At 31.4% G+C, this 22,200-nt stretch overlaps 2 protein-coding genes across 3 annotated transcripts; both read left to right on the top strand.

The window, feature by feature from the left end:
• Positions 1-2,709: 2,709 nt before the first annotated feature.
• Positions 2,710-9,879, top strand: LOC138188728 (venom acid phosphatase Acph-1-like). The gene is made up of 6 exons (XM_069130764.1): positions 2,710-2,934; positions 4,284-4,385; positions 4,867-5,126; positions 6,108-6,270; positions 7,636-7,962; positions 9,630-9,879. Exons 1-6 carry the CDS (start codon positions 2,839-2,841, stop codon positions 9,822-9,824), a joined length of 1,143 nt encoding a protein of 380 aa, XP_068986865.1. The 5' UTR covers positions 2,710-2,838; the 3' UTR covers positions 9,825-9,879.
• A 2,136-nt stretch (positions 9,880-12,015) lies between these two features.
• Positions 12,016-21,588, top strand: LOC138188669 (venom acid phosphatase Acph-1-like). 2 transcript variants are annotated; one of them, XM_069130654.1, is made up of 7 exons: positions 12,016-12,240; positions 16,030-16,131; positions 16,767-17,026; positions 18,231-18,393; positions 20,309-20,635; positions 20,835-21,042; positions 21,171-21,588. In XM_069130654.1, exons 1-6 carry the CDS (start codon positions 12,139-12,141, stop codon positions 21,036-21,038), a joined length of 1,158 nt encoding a protein of 385 aa, XP_068986755.1. In that variant the 5' UTR covers positions 12,016-12,138; the 3' UTR covers positions 21,039-21,042; positions 21,171-21,588. The 2 variants fall into 2 exon arrangements, with proteins under 2 accessions (XP_068986755.1, XP_068986754.1); XM_069130653.1 differs by having other exon boundaries at positions 20,835-21,588.
• The last annotated feature ends 612 nt before the right edge of the window (positions 21,589-22,200 follow it).

The raw sequence follows: 22,200 nt of genomic DNA, 5'->3' as shown, positions 1-22,200 counted from the left end.
CTCCTAGTCACTTACCTCTGTTTACCTTAATTGACTCTTCTCACGAAATAGAGTATAGCTTTTATTTGTAACTTTCCCTGTAAAACTTTTATAAACCGCATTTCACACACACACACACATATTATGTATAACATAAATATATTCAGAAATAAACGAAAATATTAAATTTAATATACTTTTGCCCCGAACTGAAGCTATAATTGTAGAAAACAGATTCACAAAATTTTGAAATCAAACCACAGATAATTGTCACTAATAATTGTTATAATTGTTACTGAGAATTTCTGATCGTATCAAGATTTGTAAGATAGTAATAAATTAATGGAATTTAATCATTTTATAATACTGTTTTGTGTACTCATTAGCTGTAGTATTGCTGATTTGCAATCTACTGATATTTGCAGATATTGAAATCGTTGCGTTTTCAGATTTGATTATTTTTTTAATGTGGTCGTAATTGCAATATATCACGAATTTCATGATACATAACATATTTAGTCTATAAATAATACACGATCATTTGATACTAACGTGTTCTATGGCACGGTATTTGATAGATTGCCATAAATACCTGTCATAATCAATTATACTCATTGATAAGAATAACGTATTTGAAAGATCCAGATGAAAAGAGATATTACGAAAATAACCTGAGACACTGTAGCCATAGTGTCACGTTTCTGGCTTTTTAATTGTAGAACCTGTTTTTAAAAAATTAGCCAGCTTTCAAAATGCCACATTTTTATTGAAGTTATTAAATTTAGATTTAATTAGACGATATTTATATTTTACAGTAGAAGCTACCTGTTATATTTATCATCTCACAATCTGTTTAGTTTTTTCAAGACGGTGCTTCCTAGTTAAAAAAAGATTGACCTATCTATATTTATATAATTGCTATAATGGGCATATCATATGAGAATATTACGTGCAACTGTAAATAGTTTTATCTTCATTAAATGGTGAATTTTTAAATGTCTTGGCTAATCTTTATCTTTTTAGCTCCTACTAATCTGTATAGCTGTCATCGTTGATCGTAGAATTTACTCGCTGAACACCGAAGATTTTGCCGAGTATCTTAGCAGGCGATATGTCAAGCACACGATAAAGAATAAATTGTATCAACGGCGTAACGCCATGGCTATACTATCTCAGATTTTTCATCAAATTTTTTATAGATATAAGATATAATATGAGACATCGAGCAGTAAAGCTGTAAACTATGTTTAAGTCAATAACTACTTAAATAATATAGAGGTAAGCGGTTAAAACTTTGTCGAAACGCTTTTCCTAGGAAGCTCTTTCGATCGATGTATTACAAGTTAAATTTGGTATAGCAGCACTTTTATTATGCTTATTCGGCTGAGCCCTTTGCGTGGTTCGCACTTTTACGCAGGGTATCCCAGTATTGGCGGTACAAATAAGGTAAGCGCTTCTATATAAAACGATAAGTCGAAAATGCAGAATAAATCTTTTTCGTCCCAAGTTTCGTTTCTGAGACAATCGAGTTTGAAGATTCTTCAAGTATACTTAAACTTAGCTGGTTCCAGACTGGATAGGAGCGAATAATCGATGAGAGATTATTCTGCGTGTAACAATAAGTCGAAATTGCCTCTGAAGAGATGTGAAATTCGAAAATTGATAATGACTTTTAAAATAAGCCCTTAAACGGAAAAATTGTATTCTATATTTTTCACTTATATTCTTTATTTTTCAACCTTCTGTTGGTTGTATATTCGCATCCAATCGGTAATTGGCCGTGTTCACATGTACCGAACAAATTTTCAAATTTGATTTTCTCGACGACGAGCCTCAAGCAAAATTAATTCATTTTATGTTTGCAACTTGTTTCTTTCGTGTAAAATCACCTCCACATCATTTGTACCATGAGTACGGCGACTTCCTATATAATCATATCCATAACATTTTTATTCGGTATAAGCTATTTTGCTACGTGATGCTTTTTTTATTTTTTAAATTATTTTTCTACGTGGAGTTCACTCGTACCTTCTTTGATTTGTATGCACCTACGTACCCAATGTCCTTCTCTGTTTGTATTGTGTTCGTTACTACGAAGAAATTTTCTATTATTATGCATATTATTATATTACTATACATTACTATACATTTTATATTACTATACATAAACATTTCTCCAATATTATCTTCTTATAATACGTACGTTGCTAATTTCATATCGATATCGATTCGATATCTTTATTGTGCAAGTAACATGTGCATCCGTACAGATCGTTATTGATCTACCGTATTGTTAATCGAACGACAGTTTTAATTCTTTCGAGATGAATATTTCTTTTAATAATGAAAATTATAATATGATTGTATGGATTATAATACATTCACATTTGGAAAAATAAAAGTCAAATGTATAGTTCTATTTATAACAAGATTCTATATTCTACTGATTCTCAGTGATGCTAAGAAAATTCTAACAATTTAACAGGCTCCCGAAAGTTATACTCACATGTGGACAATTAGTATCATTTCATGTACATTTACCTCTGCAACTATCCAATTCTTCCCTCGAAGCGTAATTATACGTTGCTTCACTTGAGATACGGAAGCATTTTTAATCTCCAGATTGTTAAGCATGTAGATATTAAGTTGTCAGATTGCGATGACTTATCCCTTCTCTTCCACTTATTTGGACCGTCGATTGTCTGCAGTTATAAGTTATAAATTTTATTGCGTCTGTGGTAAATTGGCAGTATCTTTCGCTCAAGCGAGTTTACCACTGCTCTTCAACTATTACAGAAAAACAGACTAATAATTTTCCTTACGCATCATTTTAAGAATTGGTTCTATATCATATAAAAAATGATTTGTATAAAAGTATACGTAGAAATATTTTTCCTCCTAACTCTGATCGTGCAGTCAACAAAAGCAAATTATGAGTTGGAGTCGCTTCAAATTGTGAGTACTTAAACACATTTTTTGGATAAAATTGAACTACGGGAAGTTTTAGTAAAATAAATAATATCTAATCTAACACTGTTAAATTTTACTTACAAATTTTTTACTCTAAGAATTCCAATTTCAATGTGACTTATCAACCATGCATTTACATTATACATGTAGTGTATCTGTTCTAAATGTCTACACATGCTTTATTTTTGTAAGTATAAAGCTTAATCATTTTTTCAAGTGGAACTATACATTTTTTATACTTCATTCGATGAATTTCTAACTCCTACAAAAATGTATTTAGGTACTTAAAGTGGAAAAATGATTGGTTTAAAAGATTTAAACGTTTAAAGATAAAAGCAACTGCGTTGTCCTTCCTCGTTTTTTATACAACAAGTTTTATAAGATCAAAGTTAAAATAAAATAGCTCTCAAACTGCCTACTTTTCGGCCCAACAATTTTAATAGCTTTTTTCTAGAGAATTAAAAAGTGAATCGAATGGTGTGTACAAAAATATGTAGTTTCATCTTAAAAAGTTACTTTGGAAATAAGAACACAAAAAAGATCAAAATATTCTATTACGTTTTCCCTATGAAGTCAAACAAGTTTCGTCTTTCACCTTTCATCTGAAACATTTTTTCGTTTCTTTACATTTCCGATACTTATAAAAAGTACACATTTAAAACGGACATACTGTACATATACGTGATTTACATAGTAATATAAGGAAATCTTGAACTGTTTGATATACTTTGAAATGATTTTCCTTTGCGTTACGATTTCTTTCTGATGAGCTTCCAAAGAAACTCGTTTGCATTTATTGCGCTCGTGTTTCTATTGAAACACCTACATCATGTTAATCTTAAATTGTTTAAATAATTGCGCTATACAATATAATATAATTGTAATTTTTATATCGACTTCGGGGAAAGTAGGAAGGTATCTCAATTCGATGGGTATTATCTTTTATAGCTTTTTTATGTGTATTATATCCGAAACAAATTAACGAGCCGAGATGATTCCTCTTGCACCTTGTAGGATATATTCTCCCGTTGAACCTGTTACAATTATCAATTAATATTGTGAATCAACATTTGCTATGTCGGATGAAATATGCTTGATACGTATAAACAAGTATTGTCCTTAGGAAATATAAATGTTTTAATTCGTGCAGTTCAATCCTTTCACTTACATCCAATGCGTTTCCGTGTCCTCTCCCCCCTGCCTCTCTCTTTGTTATCAGACACAATACAGAGAACAGTTACATGTTTTTAATAAAAGTGAAAATTAACATATAAAAATACTTCATGCTAATACATTTAGTACTCGTCTCAATAATCCTTTTTAACAATTTTTAGGTATTTAGACATGGCGATCGAACACCAAATGAAGAAGAATTATATCCTACATTAGCCTATAATCCTATTTACGAATCGCTTGGTTATGGTCAATTAACTGAGGTAAGTACACGTTATATCTTAATGATATGTAAAATGACTTTAAAATAAAGTATAGTAACAGTAATGGACTTTTCACGTACAATCCTGCCGAACAATTCATTCCCCTGCACATTTTTATCGTACTATCGAAATGAACACGAATACTTTGAAGAAAATGCAAAATTAATATTCCCCTGTATTATTTTCTTTTGCCTTGCATATCTAATCTAAAGCAAAGCTTAGATATCGAAGAGATTTGTGATAAGATTCAAAGGATTACAAAATATTATTAAACGTAACGAAAACAGGCGGCTTTTTTTATTGATATTTATACAACTTAGAGTCTCCGATCAAGAACAGAAAATCCTTTAATCGTTATGTTTTTTATTAACTCACATTACTTCGCATTTCTTTAAATAAATTGCAAGGATTCGAAGTAAAATTAGCCTTAGTATAAAGCCCTACGATGTAATATACTTTTATTCTGTTTGTTTTCATCTAGGTTGGGAAAATAAGAGAATTTCGTCTTGGCGCAATGTTGAGAAGACGGTATAGTACATTTCTGGGTGGTAGTCATAAATATGGTAGCGTTTTCGCTTACAGTTCGGACGTTGAGCGAACAAAAATGTCTCTGCAGCTAGTGTTGGCCGGTCTGTATCCTCCTACACTGAGCGAGGAAGGCCGAATACTGTTATCTCCAATAGCAGCGAATTACTTGCCGACGATTCTAGACAATCTACTGTTCCCAATGAGGTGTCCAGCGTAAGTATATAAATCAATTTAAACATATCGTTATCCTCGTTCTTGTGCCTATCGCAATGTAGGATTATACATTGATTTATTGTAATACCTATGGAGAAATAATATTACAACGAACAGAAAAACAATGTGACAAAATGTTATACATATAACTGACATAAAAGGATGCATATTATGACTCTTTGGTTGGTGAAGGGATGGAGGAAATTGCAAGGTCATTTCTATCTTTCTAAATAGAAAGTCATCGAATGTGACAGATGTGTGTTTTTAATAAAATTGAAGTCTCATGTTTAATTACATCTTTGCTGTATATCAAATTTTTGCCTACATTAGCCATAAAGAAATTTTGTTAGCAGGGGATAGATTTCATGTATGATTTTCTTTCTAAAATTAACATTATTAATGTTATATTATATTCTTTAAAACGTAGGTATTATGAAAGAAGTCGTTTCTCATAAAAACGATAATTGAAATGCCAGTAACCAATTGGTTTTATTTATAATATTTTCTTTTATTGCCAAAAACTGGCACTTAATTTTGATTTTATAAAACTAGGTAATTATAAAATAATTGAAATTATTCAGGAAGTTGTAAAATTTAATAGTGCGTATATTTTGTAATTAAAATTTATATCTAATGTTATTAAACAAACGATAGAAATTAAATACAAAATAAATAGACAATACGTATTTACTTGTTATTTAACTTCTTAATAACTAAGTTCCCTTCTTATATATCCATACGTAATCTATGTCTTATATACCCAGTCTTAAACATCTTAGACATCTTGTATCAGTCTTAGAATGAATATCATATGAATATATATATTTTTTGTTTTATTTGGATATTTTGTATGGGGAACAAATAACAAATTGTAATGTGACTTTCAGATTTCAGATGCAGCTATTATTTATTATGTATCGAAGACGTTTTCTTGAATTTTTCATTTGATTATAATTATAGTATAAAAAATATTTGTTTCAGGTTCCGCGATGAATATCGTAAAACGAAAAATTCACCTTTGATTCAGAAGAAAATATCGCAGAACAAACGACTTTTTGAGTATCTTGCAATGCACACTGGTTTAAACATGACATCAGATCCGATTCACTCAATTTATGCACTACACATCTTCTTCACGACACAGGTATGACTTAGTCACATGCCTTATTAGTCACATAAATGTTTATATGAACATTTTTCCTAATTATTTTATCGCCTGAAAAGTACGATCACAATATTTTTACACCATGACGCAAAAATTATACGCATTCATAATTTCACCGATATGACAATACACATAAAAAGCGTAAATAAAATAGGCAACTAAAACCGTGTAACGTTCATCCTATAGGCTATGTTATTATATATGAACTATAAAATTATTATAGTATATTAATACATTAGCAATAATATATTAATCCTACGTTAATATTAATCGTAATAAATTATAATATCTGGAAATTCGAAAGTTCCATTTTCTAATTACAAAAACTATTTTTTTCTTTATAATGGAAAACTACAGCAATGCGTAATTCTCACATAAAAACGTTTTTCCACATTTTATTCTGCAGTAATATTGGTGTTACCTTGATGGTTTGGTGAATTTTAGATGCCCTTACAGAATACAATTTAATTTTCTAGTATTTCCGCATTAATAATAATAATAATAATAATAATAATAAATCAACGGTCTTGATTAGTCCGATAAATAAAAGTTCAATGAATTTATATTTCCAAGCGGGGAATTAGTTTACTAATATCTTCTATCCTAAACAATATACTGATATTTTTAGAACAAAAGCTTTGATAGTTCACAAAACACTTTGATTCTGAAGTAAATCGAAATGTAACGATGCCATTCGGCATATTAATTCTAGCTTATTAATAACTAGATAATATGAAAAACATTAGAAAACTGAGTACGTTAGGAATAGAAACTTTGAATACTTTTAAAGCAAATTTTGAAGTACCTCGAATACTCAATTTGGAGTGAAAAATAAAGACGTCCGGCAACAGATGGTAAAAGATTTAAGAGCTGCTTCTACGAATCAAAATATGACGAAACCGAAAGGAAAAAAGAATTGCGTTTCAGTCTTTCTTTGTCTGTAACGTTCGACGAAATTTTCTAGAGGCAGGAATGCAAAAGTTCGAGGGAGGGATTATGCAGTGATTCCGTCATCCAGCCAGAAATGAAGACTATAATGTTCGATATCGTAAATGATCTTACATATTGTAACAAAATTCGCAGATTAAGTATTAAACTTAGCTGTTCTCGTAGAAAATTACATTTTACCATAACAACACATACAATTTTACTGCATAATATATTTTACGTTTTTACAATCTGTTAATTGTCTTCGTATGGCATATTTCATTCAATTTTGTATAAAATAATTAATCACGCAGTATAAATATACAATAGAATTCATTGCATTTTTACAATTATAATTTTATTGTCGTATGAATGGTAACGAACAGGTTCGGATTGCTGAAAATTCTTGAATTACAGAAAAGTATGAACATTACCCTCCCCAAATGGGCAACCAAAGATGTACAAAGGAAAATGGTGCCACTTGTAAAATTGGAGTATGATATTCAATCTTATAACACGTTACTGAAGCGACTAAATGGAGGTTTTCTTCTAAAGGAATTTATTAAAAACATGAATACGAAGAAAGATATAAGGTCTCCGAAGATTTACGTATATAGTGGGCATGAAATAAACATCGCAGCCTTTGCCAGAGCACACAATTTAAGTAAACCTGAAATCCCCAGATTTGGATCTGCAATTATGGTTGAAACATTACGAAACAACATTGGTCAAAAATTTGTTAAGGTACGTTTTGTTAAACTATATAAAATAAAAGTTTACTTGAAATGTGTTGAAATTAACTGTACATGGTGACAAAGAAATAGATGGTGAAACTTTGGTACCGTATTCTACCGTTCCTAAGGATAAGAGAAGATCACGTAAATATAATTCTGAAAACTCTTACTTTCCGGGATATAAACACTTTTGGTAATGGCGTGTGCATTTGCATTCATCCATATAGATGTTGGTTATGAAAATTGACAGTAGCGTCTTGACCGTGTCTGCGAACAGTGTACTTCGAAATACGGGATACGAATTCATTTTTACAGGTACATATCATCGACAAAATATCACTCGTAGTTGATAATCCGGTGGCAGAAGTTCTTGTCCTCGCATGCATAGGTAAATATTTACAAAGTGGATGACTTTACCGACCTCAGTGACCGTAAAATATTTTGTCAAGCTCAACATACCGAACAGTTTCTCCCTATACGTGTTACAGTCGTTCAGTTTCAGTTTCCGAGATATTCGCAAAACGCTTTAGTTCAATTTATGTTACGATTACTGCTTATTCTGTCATAGACAGACGCTTCAGGGTCTCCTCATTTTTCTATAAACGAACTCGTCTCATTTTCAATAATTCTTTTCAACTCACGCAAGAGAGAAGAATCAATGGGTTAGATAATTATTCATCCGTCGCGCTGTGAAGCTACTGTGAAATAAGTTAAGGTATTAAACAATAAGACAGATACAACTCATATTAAGCTTCATGTTATATTACCGTTATTCGAAATTGGAAACACTTCAATCAATACCGTCGCCGAAACAGAAGCTTTTGCTAACATCTTCGAAACTAAAACCAAGCGAATGTAACACGTATGAGGAAAGAATCTTCAGAATGTTCACCTTAACAACACATTTAAAGACCGTTCACATTATAATTATTGCTGAATCTGATAAGGATATTGTGATATTCTCTCACAAAATTTGCCGTATTGTGTCACGAAAAAGTAAACTTTGTTAAACGAAAACTTTGTTTTCTACTGAGTTTTGGATTCACTTCGACGCGTTTAAGTATCTGATCTCCAACTTTAGTTGTTCGAACATGTCTATTTCGCCTTCGGTTAATTGTAGCAGGCGAAAAAGATGCCTACGATGCGCCAAAGCAAAAGTATTTGTAACCGAACATCGTCTCTAAGAAGAAATCTGCTGATGGAGATGCTGAAATTCTCTGGCATTCCCGTTAGCTCGTCCATATGCAAACTGAATATCTGCCCACTCGATAGCAGGATAAATCATTCTGATAGTACTTGTCTCTTCACTATGACATTATGACATGCTTAGATACCCACTGATCTACCATAAAACACGCTGCCTTCAATATCAACGTAAAAAAGCTTGCCCTAACACATTTACTTCTAGCGAAAGAAATGATGACAATATTTGAAATTCTACCTCTGACAATTACTCTATAGTGTGTATATCTCGGAAAGGAAGAGTTTCTCAACTATTGTTTATACAAGCTTTTCTTATTCGTAGAAACAGTGGAATACCGTACCAAAATTTGGCCACTTACTCCTTGTCACCCTCTATACAACGTCATGCGCTGTTCGAGTTCCAGTGTTTGTTCTTAAATAATGTTTGTCGTGTACGGTTCATGTAAAATCTAATCTCGTAAATTTCGTTGACAGATATTACACTGGAGTGGCGTTACGGAAGAGTTGATCACTTATACGATTCCTAAATGTGGTGAAATATGTCCATATGAGCAGTACGTAAGACTTATGCAACATGTTATCCCTTCGAAAGAAGAATCAGATTGCTTATGGAATAGTATATCAAAGGAAACGTTACGTCTGTATTACGCAGGACAATTGAATCCATGAATCTACCTAAAATATAAAAATATGTTTTGAATTTCGAAATTCCAACTTGAAAAGACATTTACCGAAATAACTGTTTATTCCACGCCTGCTACTTGGAACCAAATTACTTTGTTACAAGCCAATATCTAGTATAACATCTTCGTAAGTGTAATGCAACGCATCAGGCTTTTTTAACGTAAATGTCTGATGGCTTGCCTGGATATATATCGCGTGACATCTTTTACTATTTACTGTTTACTATTTACAATCTACATTGATTCAATAAGTTTGATTCAAGATAAAGATAATTTACCAATTATTTATCACGTATTTAGAAAATCCTATGGTAAAGAAATTACTTGTAGTAAAAATAATTATTGGTCTAGTCTCCGTTCTGCACAAATATTGGTGGCTGGGTAATCCTGGCTAGCCGAAGCGTTGACAAAGAAAAAAGGAGGAAAGAAGTTGATACTCATACATATTTCTGTTATCTTATTACTGTTGTTAAAAGCAATTAATTTACTATGTTTTATGTATATATAATCCAGTTAGGTTACAAGTAATTATATTTATAGTTTATATATAGTTTATTTATATCCTCTCTTTTTCCCCCTCTCCTCTTTCTTATTATTTTGTGTTTATTTATTTAGCAATAATAAGTAATTAAATTTCTTTCAATGATTGTGCGAAAGGTTATATCGTATTGCGCTACACAACTACAGTTCATACTTTATTGTATGTGTCATACATCATATAACATAATGTTCTGTTAATGTATACTATTTATTTTCATCTATGATCTTACGAGCTTTCACGAGCTTTGTCGTACTAGATTAAGCCATATCGTGCAACGAGATGCACAAGACGCCGCACCTGATCGACGTGCAAATCGTTTCCGATCTATTAATAAATATTCCTATCTTAGCAAATGTCTTACATTGCTTCCGCGATATTACAACTTGCCCCCCTTCCATTCGATAACACTGAAAATTTAAATGAATTTAAGATAACGAAAGACACACTATACATTGATCTTGATATTTTGCACCACAGCGTCGAAGTAACGTCAGAACTAATTTGTTTATTTGTTAGACCGATCGTCTTAAACTAACGATCACTGACCATAGGGGCTCAGAAGAAAGAAATATTGGAAAATTTGTGTTTTATTTATATTCGGCGACCGAAACCTCGAGATTAAGAAGGCCAAACATACATATTTTTATTATTTTAAGACAACAAACCGAATGAAAAGATGGCGCTTATATTGCATGTACATAATCCAAACAAAATTTATAAATTTATAACCGCTACTATGTATAATATATCGCGGGTTTCATGATACAATGTATTCTATCTGTCTATAAATTCACATTGACTTACCGTTAATTTAATGCACGATACTGTATGTGATAAATAGTTATAGATAGGTATTATTGTCATAGATAGATATTAATGATAATAGATTCTTTCTCTTACCGATAAGGATAATGTATTTGAAAGAGACAGGTACGACAAGATATTGGTCAATCGTTTCTGTTTTCATAAAAACTAGCGGTAATATTTCATTATTCGATATTAAGTGAAACATCGAGACAGTAATGAGTCACACCACATTGTATGCGGATAAAGACAGACATCTGGATTAACAAACCATTAATATCATTAGCAAGCAAATTATATAGGAAAAATTCCAAGAAATATGTTTCGAAAAAAGTTCTGCAGAATATTCAACTCAATAAATTCTAAAAACTATAAATTCTACGATAATTATTTATTTATTTGAAATATATTTATGTTTCAACGTGGGATTTTAGAATCAGCAAATACATTTTGTAGGATTAGTTATATTATCAACAAAAAATTAGTTTCGGTATTAATGGACATCCTGTAAACTAATTGTATGAGTGTTATGAGCAAAGACGAATATCTGTTCATCTATTTACCAAACTGTTTGATCAGATTTCGTAATTAATATTGCGATGTATGATGTGTTCATTTATCTATGTAATCATCAAATTTTTCAAACGTTTCCCTTCAAGTGCAATCAGAAATGCCTCCACTTGAGATACGGAAGTAATTTTGCTCTCATAATTGGTTAAGTATGTCATGTTAATTTATCAGATTGCGACGATTTATCTCCCTCTTCCATTTATTTGAACAATTGGTTGCCTGGAGCAATAGACTATAAATTTGATTGCGTTCGTGGCAAATAGATAGTATCTTCCGCTCAGCATTCTGTCCCATCCTATTTTTCTTTTTATATAAAAACAAACTAATATTCTTCCTTAATTGTTATCAACATCATTTTACGAGTTATCTCTGTATCATAGAAAAAATGAGTCGTATAAAAGTATGCGTACAATTATTTTGGTTCTTTTTGATCCTGCAGTCAACAAAGTCGAAGAAAGAAGATTATGAAGTGGAGTTGGTGCAAGTTGTAAGTAGCTAAACATTTTATAATTAATTAAAATTCAGTTGCGAGATGTTTTATAAAATAACTGTAATCCAATAATGTGTAATCATGAAACATATGTGTGTATATATTTGTTTTAGCATGTTTTAATTTTACTCTTAAAATATTAAATTCTGAAAATTCCAATTTCTAATGTAACTCATCGATATATATGTAGTTTACACGGTAATATACAAAAATGTCCAATTTTGTTTAATATACTTCTAAACGATATTCTTTTATAGTGCTGTATCTTCTAACGAAATTTGTTTCGTGTCAACGTACTAAATTTGTTTCTCAGAATTGAATTTAATACGAAACAAATTCAATAGCTCCAATAAGAATGGACGTTAAATATGCGCGCCATGTTTACACATAATTAATTTTTATCATAATAAATAGATAGAAAAAAGTTCTGTTTCATAAATAGGATTCGCAACAATTGAAGGGAGTATTTACATAGATTGCATAGTTTATAGCGTGCCATTTATACGTTATACCATTTATTACTTAAGTGTAACAAGATATCAGTCGCAAAGTAGTGCTATTTACAAAATATACATGTAACAACATGTAGTTTGTGATAAACGTTAAAAGACATGAGATTTTATATATAACGTTCGACACAATTTCTTACCGATTATACTATAGGTACATTGATGTATTGAATAAATTGATCAATGCCCGAGAAAAGACATATGCAATATTTTTTGTTGTTTCGATAAAGAAAACAGCTTGATACGTCACAAAATTAAGATAATATTGAAAATGAAAATAATATTCAAATAAGAGAATAATATTGTTTCAAATTTTCAGACATGTTTTCGTTAGAAAATTGTGAAACGAAAAGTTGATTTCTATGTTGTTTCGAACATTAAAAGTAGCCCTTTGCATTTAAGAAATTATAATTAAAAGGTTTAAAATTTCGTGAATAAGAGCGGAAAATATCATATTCATTTAGTTAATAGCGTTACAGATAAAGAATGATTTATGCAGTTCATAATATAATACAGCAATGGATAATGCAGGAAACCACCGTTCCAATCACTTGTATCATAACACGGTTGAAGCAATTATCGATACGCGATATGTTATTTGTTATTCCATAGTCTCAACGCAAATCACCGCTGTAACGAATCAGTAACATCACACGAGTATCGAAAATGATAAGGAAATCAGGTGACTCCCAAACCAAAGCATCGAATGTGTGGTCTATCGCGTACTTAATCAATGATAATACTAAAAGAAAAGTAATAAATAAATAATTTTTTATTGCTACAAGTAAAATATGTTATTTAATAAGGTTTTGGGTTTATAAAATAACGATTCACTTAGATTCGTTTTCTCCAATATATTTCAGTCTAATAATTCAGTCTTATAACACGTCTTACCACACAGGAATCTCCAAGTCAATAGAACAACGTGGTCGACTTCTAAGACAAAAGAGCGTCGTTAGAAGTCGTACCAACTTAGCTTGTAGCAACCAGCGATCATACCAACTTAACATTTCTCAACAAAATAATGTAGAACCGTCTATTTTATAAAATTCGATTCAAGCCGTCACGAATAAACGCAATTGGTAAAGAATCAATCGCAAAACCTATACTACCATGTTACAATAAAACAGATTTCTTGTAAATTCTTTACATGTTTTCTTACAATTTTCATACAATTCTCATGTATCTGTATAAATAGGTATTTCCTAACAAATCGTCCGAAATTAAAAGAAAATACGTGTTCAATACGTTCAAAATGCGTGTAATTCAAATATGTATAATACTTATAATGGCCGACACTGTTTCTCGTCGGTCGATCACGTGAAAAATTGGCGGAAAATATGTAAAGTAAACAGTGTAACATCTGTCATATAGATAGTATTTGTTACAATTTAATTGTAAATTATAGGCCGTTGATCAACAAAAGATGACATATCGTCTGAAATTTAAGAATCAGTAAACAAATGACGATTCAAAACGACACATCTTGCCGATAAGCTAATCAACTTTGCGTAAATTATGAAAATATGTTTTCAGAATAATCGTATCTTATCGCTCTATTAAAATATACACATGTTATAGTTTCCTTTTGGCAGTAAAAATGTGTTCAACTGAAATGATTAAACAAATTTGTGAGCTCTATCAGCTTCGTAAAAATTTCGGAAAAGTTTCAAACAGTTCAAGAATATCTGTGTGCTTCGTCAAATACATGGTCAAAAATAGATATTAGGCAAGGAGAACATTGTCATTGACTTGAAAAGGGGTTTTATTGAAAAAGGGAGTAAGATGTTTAAAGTCGAGAAATGGGAGAATAACTATGGTAAAGTAACGCAAAAAGTTGAAACTTCCTTACTCAGTTCGAACTATACAAATCACTGAACTTTGAATTAAAAAAAAAAAAAAAAAAGAAAAAGAAAAAAAGAAAAAGAATGGGAAAGGAGATATCTTTGTCGAAACAACAAAGAATATTGCATATGTCTTTTCTCGTACGTGTGCAATGTACGTATAGTATAATCGGTAAAAAATTGTGTGATCCACTATACAATCCCTGACAAAAAGTTTCCGACCAGACACAGTAATATAAAATTTGTTCCACACATTCATGTCTTAAAATTATGGAATATTATCGTGTATAGTTAATGATGTAGCGCAACAATACAATTATAATAACATCGAGTTTTTAAAAATAGTTTAAGTGATCGACAACAGTTTAGAAACAAGCAAAAAGGAAATGACGCGAAATTGTTTGAAATCAGCATGCCTTTTTTCCCCTTTCTTTAAAAGTCAGCGCGCTTCATTATGCCTGCGAATCGTTAGTCGGACACTCGAAAGTCAAGCGCAGTCACCTCAAAACCTGTCGCTATCCGATGAGACCTATACGTAGAGAACATTCTCCTTCTCCGAAACATGTACTCACCTCTTCTACTTATTCTCTCCACCCCTCTTCTTCTCGAAAAAATGGCAAGTCAGAAAATTCGAGCAAAATTCGGAAGCAATTTTGTCTAATCCTCCAGTAATTTGTCCAACTTCAAACATTTCCTCTACCATTAGTCTGTAATAGAACTTCAATAAGTAAACAAATTTCTTCTATAAGCCTACACGCCTATCCTAGCTTTTTCCGGACCGTTCTTACACTTCAAAATGTCTCGATTGCATTAGATGTCGTACAGTAACAAATTAAATTAAATTAATGTAAAGTAAATAACAACAAAATAACAGAAAATTCCATTTATTATGAAAGAGAAGCAAGAGAAGAAACAAAATGTTACGCGAAGAAGTGGATGTTACTTGTAGAAATCATGGAAAAAATTAGGAATAACTAAAATAATTTCTTCGGAAATTAGAATTAACGAATCTGATTGGAATTTCTTTCTAGGATTTCCGTGTGATATTATGTTTTTCCTCTTGCTTTTCTTGCATAATAAGTTTGTGCTATTTTATTATTATTTACTTTATACGAAGTCTCTCTTATTTTCTCATCACTTTATATGCATGAAGTGCCTGATCGATAACTTCTTGCCAAGTGTTGTGAAAGTAGCTTAATTAATTAATGTTGTGAATAGAAATATGGAATATATCTGTAATATGCAATAAGAAAGTTGACAAAATACTGGCTGATTCGAAATGCGCTTCAAAAGTGATTGAAGACTTATAATACATTAGGAATTATAATTTTCATAAAAAAATATTTGGATATACAAACAAATTGATATATACAGATGTTTTACATTAACACATTTAGTATTCGTTTCAATAATCTTTTTTACAAAATTTGCAGGTGTTTAGACATGGCGATCGAACACCAACTAAATCAGAATTATATAAAAAGTTAGTCTATAATCCTATTTACGACTCGCTTGGCTACGGTCAGTTAACCGAGGTAAGTACATATTATATTCTAATAATTCATAAAGTGACTTTTTCGATGAAATATAGTAATATAGTAATCGATTTTTAATTTTTATGTTTTTTCTTTATCTACGTAAGGTACGATTTCTGCAAACTAATTTAGATACTGTAATTTCGATTCAACTTCAGCCGTATGTAATGTACAGCAAAGTACTGAAAAAGTATTTCTGTTTCTTGCGGAAAATCATTTCAACGAGTGGAATCTTCTCTTAAGAGTCTCGCGATTTATTCCTATGTCGTATATATTATATACATTATGTACTTCCTTATCACTTATCACCTTATTATAAAGGTATAATTATATTAACTATATACACACACATATATATATACAGTTTTAAGACATATATATATAAATACATATCAAACTTAAAATTTTTAAAAGCTTATATTAAACTTAAAACTCTTGCAAAGATACTTTCTATCGCAGAAGCATCAACGTGTTGTACCTGTGAAACTCTGTTATAATGATTTATCGAATGCCCCCGCAGGGTAAATGGTAAAGATTATCCACGATACAAAACAAACCTTATCCAATACAAGACGGAAATAAAATTAGCCCTAGCATAAAGGTCTACGATATAATATATGTTTGTTCTCGTTTAGGCTGGGAAAATAAGAGAATTTCGTCTTGGTGCGACATTGAGAAAACGGTATCGTGCATTTCTTGGTGATCATCATAAATATGGTAGCGTTTATGCCTACAGTTCGGATATTGATCGAACAAAAATGTCTCTGCAATTAGTTCTGGGTGGTGTATATCCACCAACGTTGAACGAAGAGGGCCACTTACAGTTATCTCCAATAGCAACGCATTACGTACCACTGATTCTAGACAATCTAATGTTTCCAATGCTTTGTCCAGCGTAAGTGTATAAATCAATTTAAATATTTATTATATCGTTATTCATTATATTTGCCACAATACAGGATTATGCATTTGACTGTTATAATATTTATGAAAAATACCACTATTAACGTTTACGACATATAAAGTCGACGAAATCATATCAATTGTTCAACCAAAAATAAAGCACTATAAATATACGTTCGCAAACATATGTTCGTATATATATGTACATACACGCTGTATACGTGCACTGCTGGCCAACAATATCGAGTCACTTACTTCCTACGTTTATTTATTTATTCAATTATTTGTTCAATTAATTATTTAATTATTAGTTAATTATTCACTGAAAAACTCTAATAAATTTTACTTTATGTATTATCATACATCATAAAATACGTACAGTGCGAATGAAATAACAGATTTATAATAAAATATTTCATAAAAGCAGTGTAAAGCGTACAATTTGTATTAAATATCGGCATGTGCTCTAAAACTTATGGCCGGCAGTTACCTATATATATATATATATATATATATATATCGTGTATGCATAATCGATTTACTAGAAAACTGGCATTATCGGGAAAGGTAATTTTTTCAGGAAATCAATTTACAACAGAAATTTTCAAGTACGAAATTATTAATAACTCAGCTGTTTAATAATAATTCTTTTATAACTTAGATAATAGTTTTGGCGTTCTGGAGGATTCTAATAAAATATTCTTTTTATTCTTGCTAAATAATTATTGGAAATAATTTATCGAAAAATTATAACATCTCTATAACGGTATCTTCTTTGTAAAAGTTTTCTACAAACATCTCAGATCTGACTAATTTTTAGATGTGTCATTTTTCTAACAAGCTAATCATGTATAGTCTGCTATAATCAAAACGGAAATCGTAATAAATAAGCAAAAATTCAGGAATTTAATTCAATTCAATGGTTATAGTATCGCATCGATGAAAAGGGACAATTTTTCTCTTTTATTTATAGACGGATTACATGGTCGTTGAAACTTGCCAAGTCATTTTTTAATCTATTATTTTAGTAAGAATAAGAAATGTAACTTGTACGTAAAACAAATAATAAATCATTCGATAGTTTAGTTTCCTGGTACGTTTTCAATCTTTATGAAGCTATTGCTACGTATTCTAGATGTCTTTTTGCACCTTTTATTTAGTTCTAATTACAATAGGTAAAACTGTGTTTTTTTTAGTTACCTAAAGGAATATATCAAGGCTAAAGTTTCATCTTCGGTTCGTGCAACAATATCGAAAAACAAAAAACTTTTCCAGTATCTTGGAAATTACACCGGATCAGACATGGTCTTGGATCCAATCTTTTCGACTTACAAGCTGCACCATTTCTTGTCAACACAGGTTTGTCTTAAATCCTTTTATTTTACTTTTAGTTTCGGCGTTTCGCTTTTCCTAATAACTTGATCGCTTTGTTATTCACATTGTTACACTTAGTACTGATACTAACACTGTTTGAGCCTTCCGAAAAAGAGTTTTGTCGAGAAGGAAAAGAGATCCGAGCAATTTCACTAGTGTCACAGCTGGCTTCACCAGGCTGTCGCACTCATACCACGTATACATGTATAGTATCATCAACTGCAATACCGGCGAAACGTTAGGATTCTTGTTTCATGTTACACGAAGCATTGTTAAGCGTAAATATGTAGTGACAATCCACACCGTAAAAGCTTCGAGACTCTCAACTTTATCATTTGAGAAATGCAGGTCCAACTTTTGAAAGCATTGCATAAAAAAAATATCGCTAAACCGGAAATAATTAAATAAAAACTCTGCTGATGTTTGAGGGGTGTAGGAATGCGAATCTTCGGCCGCTATCCTTGCGACATCGCGAATCTGTCTCTCTGGTGCGTACGCGATACGTGCATACCACCCTACTCCAGTTGTCGGAATGATACCAGTAATATAGCCTTGAGAGCAAAAGTTTTGTTGGTCTAGCAAACAGTGCGATTTTGAAGCAAACTGCGATGCAACGATGTTATTTAACGTATTAAATGTTATTAAATATGAGTTTGAGGTTGATATTTAATTGATTCACACAGATTCAATTTTTACGTTCTATATTTCACCACCATATACAGCCATCTGAACACATCGGATACACTTAGATAATTAACATGTGGTCGACTCCTAAGGCAAAAGAGCGTCGTTAGAAGTCGTACCAACTTAGCTTGTAGGAACTAGCGATCATACCAACTTAACGTTTCTCAACATTAAATCTAGTTTGTTAATAATTAGAAAGTGTGAAAAGCGTTGAAGAATCGAATATTTTAAATATGTAGAGGAAAGTAAATAGTTATTACAATAATGGCCTTGTTAATCGGTAAAACGTTGATATTTACAAAATCGATATTAGCGAAGTACCTACCGAGCACTTCAAGCTTAACCGAGAGTGAAAAATACAAAATGTTTAGAAATATATCAAAACTGAAGAGTAAAAGAAGTTCATCTTTCGCATTCTGTTTAATACTTACTAACAAAAAAAAAAAAATCAATTGTGATTCTGAAATCCAACGAACCAAGACAAGAAAACTATAACATTCGATGTCGTAGACTGTAAAAGATCTTGCATATTGCAAGAAGAATCGTAAATTAAACTGCTTGGGAATCGTCTGTCGATATTAGATGGCAAGCACTTGGGCGATTGCTAAGCGCGGTCGCTCTTGAACTATTATCGACGTGCTAATTATACCGACATGTCACGGTAATTGGCACGTCGGTAATACATACAGTTGTATCGATTGATCAGTGATCGCACACTTTTTCCAAGAACCGCTTTCCTACCTAGTCCATGGTCACACGGAGGGAGTCTATTGTATCGAGCCATACAAGGTGTCTGTATAAAAAATCCAATCGAATTCCAACCAATTTTATTTTTTTTTTCGTTACCACGGCAGCCTGTGCTTCGAAATTGCAACCTTTGTCATGGTCCATTAACAGCCTATCAAATCTCATCTATTAAACATTAAAAGTAGTTTGGAAAATTCATTTCGTTTTGTGTAGCGAAATAGATTTCAAAATAAAAAAACATCCAATTTTACTGCATAATATGTTTTACGTTTTTACGGAGTGGCAATTAATTTCGTATGATATATTTCATATAAAATTCATTAAAGGTAAATAAACGATTAAATAAATAAATTCACTTCATTTCGTGCAAAATGATAAATACGTAGAATAATATTATACAATGAAATTCATTTGTAATTATAATTCGACTGTTGTAATAACGATGAAAAGCAGAATTTTAATATTACAGGAAAGTATGAACATTACTCTCCCAGAATGGGCAACTAAAGATGTGCAACGCAAAATGGACTCACTTGTTAAATTAGAGTACGATATTCAATCTCATAACACAGTAATGAAACGACTCAATGGAGGTTTCCTTGTAAAGGAATTTATAAAAAACATGGATGCCAAGAAAACTAGAAGTTCTCCAAAACTTTACGTATATAGTGGGCATGAAGTGAATGTTGCAGCTTTTGCCAAAGCACACGATTTAACTAAACCTGAAATGCCTTTCTTTGGATCGGCAATTATAGTCGAAAAATTGCGAAATCGTGCCGGCAAGCAATTTGTTAGAGTACGTTTTATTAAATTATGCAATACGAAGATTTCCTTCAAGACTGATGAAATTAATTATTCAAATTATTCAACATTTTCTGTAACATATATATATATATATATATATATTATATATTATATATATATATATATATATATATATATATATATATATATATATATATATAAGATCTAACGTTATAAATTTTTGTCGATAGATGTTACACTGGAGTGGCGTTGAAGAAAAATTGTTCACTTATAAGATTCCTAATTGTGGTGAAATATGTCCGTACGAGAAGTACGTAAGACACATGAAACGTGTGATCCCTTCGGACGAAGAATCAGATTGCTTATGGAATAATATATCGCTGGAAAAGTTACGTCGGTATTACACAGGACTATTGGATTTAATTACGAAATAGAGATGTATGTTTTAAATGCGCATTATCGAAGACCTATGTGAATATGGAACTTTCACGATTTATATAATGCTTTTTCTTGCTATTTTCATGTAAATTTCACTGTTATCGACGTAAAATCGATATGACATAAAGTGGCATTGCAACACTAATAATAACTGGAATTAAAACAGCAAATCGAAAAAAGTTGTCTGTTTCGGAAATGAAATTACAGAAGTATGCTAATAACGTATGTTTATAATTGTTACATTTTTTTTCGGAACCATTTATATAATTAAGATGCTAAGCTTAATATCAGTATCGGTAGCTCAATTTATCGATGTATTTGAGGGCTATTCCCGTTCAAGTATATCGAGCATGGAATTTGCCTTCCACGAATACTGCACAATTATTTTTTTTTTAAATAAAACAAGTATTCTCAAGTATAATGGAACACTAGTCGAACCGATTCAAAATTTTACGAGCAGCTTGCCAGAAATTCTCCATTCGCGTAAAATCAATTTTTCTTAACTGACATTTTTAAATAAATGCTAGTGCAAACGTCCAAATAAAATTCATAGGAATTTTGTTTATCATCTATAGCTGCATCTAGTTGTATCCTGAATTTTGTTGGAAAAATTCAACGCACTGATAATGATAATCGTAATTCGACTGCCACTTGCAAGGGATTTCAATCATTCGAAAATCAAAGTACGAAGAAGACATCGTAGGATCTAGGTTATTTTTTAACAATATTCTAAAATTCGTAAATTACAGAGGAATATAGTTCGGAATTTGTATAAAATGCTAAAAGATTTATTCAAAACATTACGATGGGATAATGAGATAAGATATATGATAATAAAGGATAAGACGTGATTCGCTATGAGCGTCTGACGCGTGCGGTAGACCGTCTGCGTTCGTAGTTTGCGACGAAACTCTGCGACTATACTCCTGGTACTTTCCTGCAGTTCCAGCCGGCTTCGATAGATGGCAGCATCGCTCGTAGACAAGGAGCGCGATAGTATGCGACAAGGACAGACATACTTCTCCCCCTAATTTTACGATTATTCGTTAATTACTCTTTCCCTTGGCAAAATTCGTGAACTTTTAGGATCGTACGATAAAGGTAGAACCCCTGGCAAATTGTAGAAGCTTCCTTAGATCCTGTTCTAAGTTCTTCGTG

Source organism: Bombus flavifrons, chromosome 17 (assembly GCF_040668555.2).
Source record: "Bombus flavifrons isolate JBK064 chromosome 17, iyBomFlav1_principal, whole genome shotgun sequence".
Lineage (NCBI taxonomy): Eukaryota > Metazoa > Arthropoda > Insecta > Hymenoptera > Apidae > Bombus > Bombus flavifrons.
This window is presented reverse-complemented; position numbering and strand designations above follow the sequence as displayed.

Coding starts and splice junctions, on each gene's coding strand:
- LOC138188728 (XM_069130764.1), top strand. CDS start 2,839: ATGATTTGTATAAAAGTATACGTAGAAATATTTTTCCTCCTAACTCTG. Junction 5,127..6,107: donor TTCCCAATGAGGTGTCCAGC/GTAAGTATATAA, acceptor TATTTGTTTCAG/GTTCCGCGATGAATATCGTA. Junction 6,271..7,635: donor ACATCTTCTTCACGACACAG/GTATGACTTAGT, acceptor CTTGAATTACAG/AAAAGTATGAACATTACCCT.
- LOC138188669 (XM_069130654.1), top strand. CDS start 12,139: ATGAGTCGTATAAAAGTATGCGTACAATTATTTTGGTTCTTTTTGATC. Junction 16,132..16,766: donor GCTACGGTCAGTTAACCGAG/GTAAGTACATAT, acceptor GTTCTCGTTTAG/GCTGGGAAAATAAGAGAATT. Junction 20,636..20,834: donor CCGGCAAGCAATTTGTTAGA/GTACGTTTTATT, acceptor TTTTGTCGATAG/ATGTTACACTGGAGTGGCGT.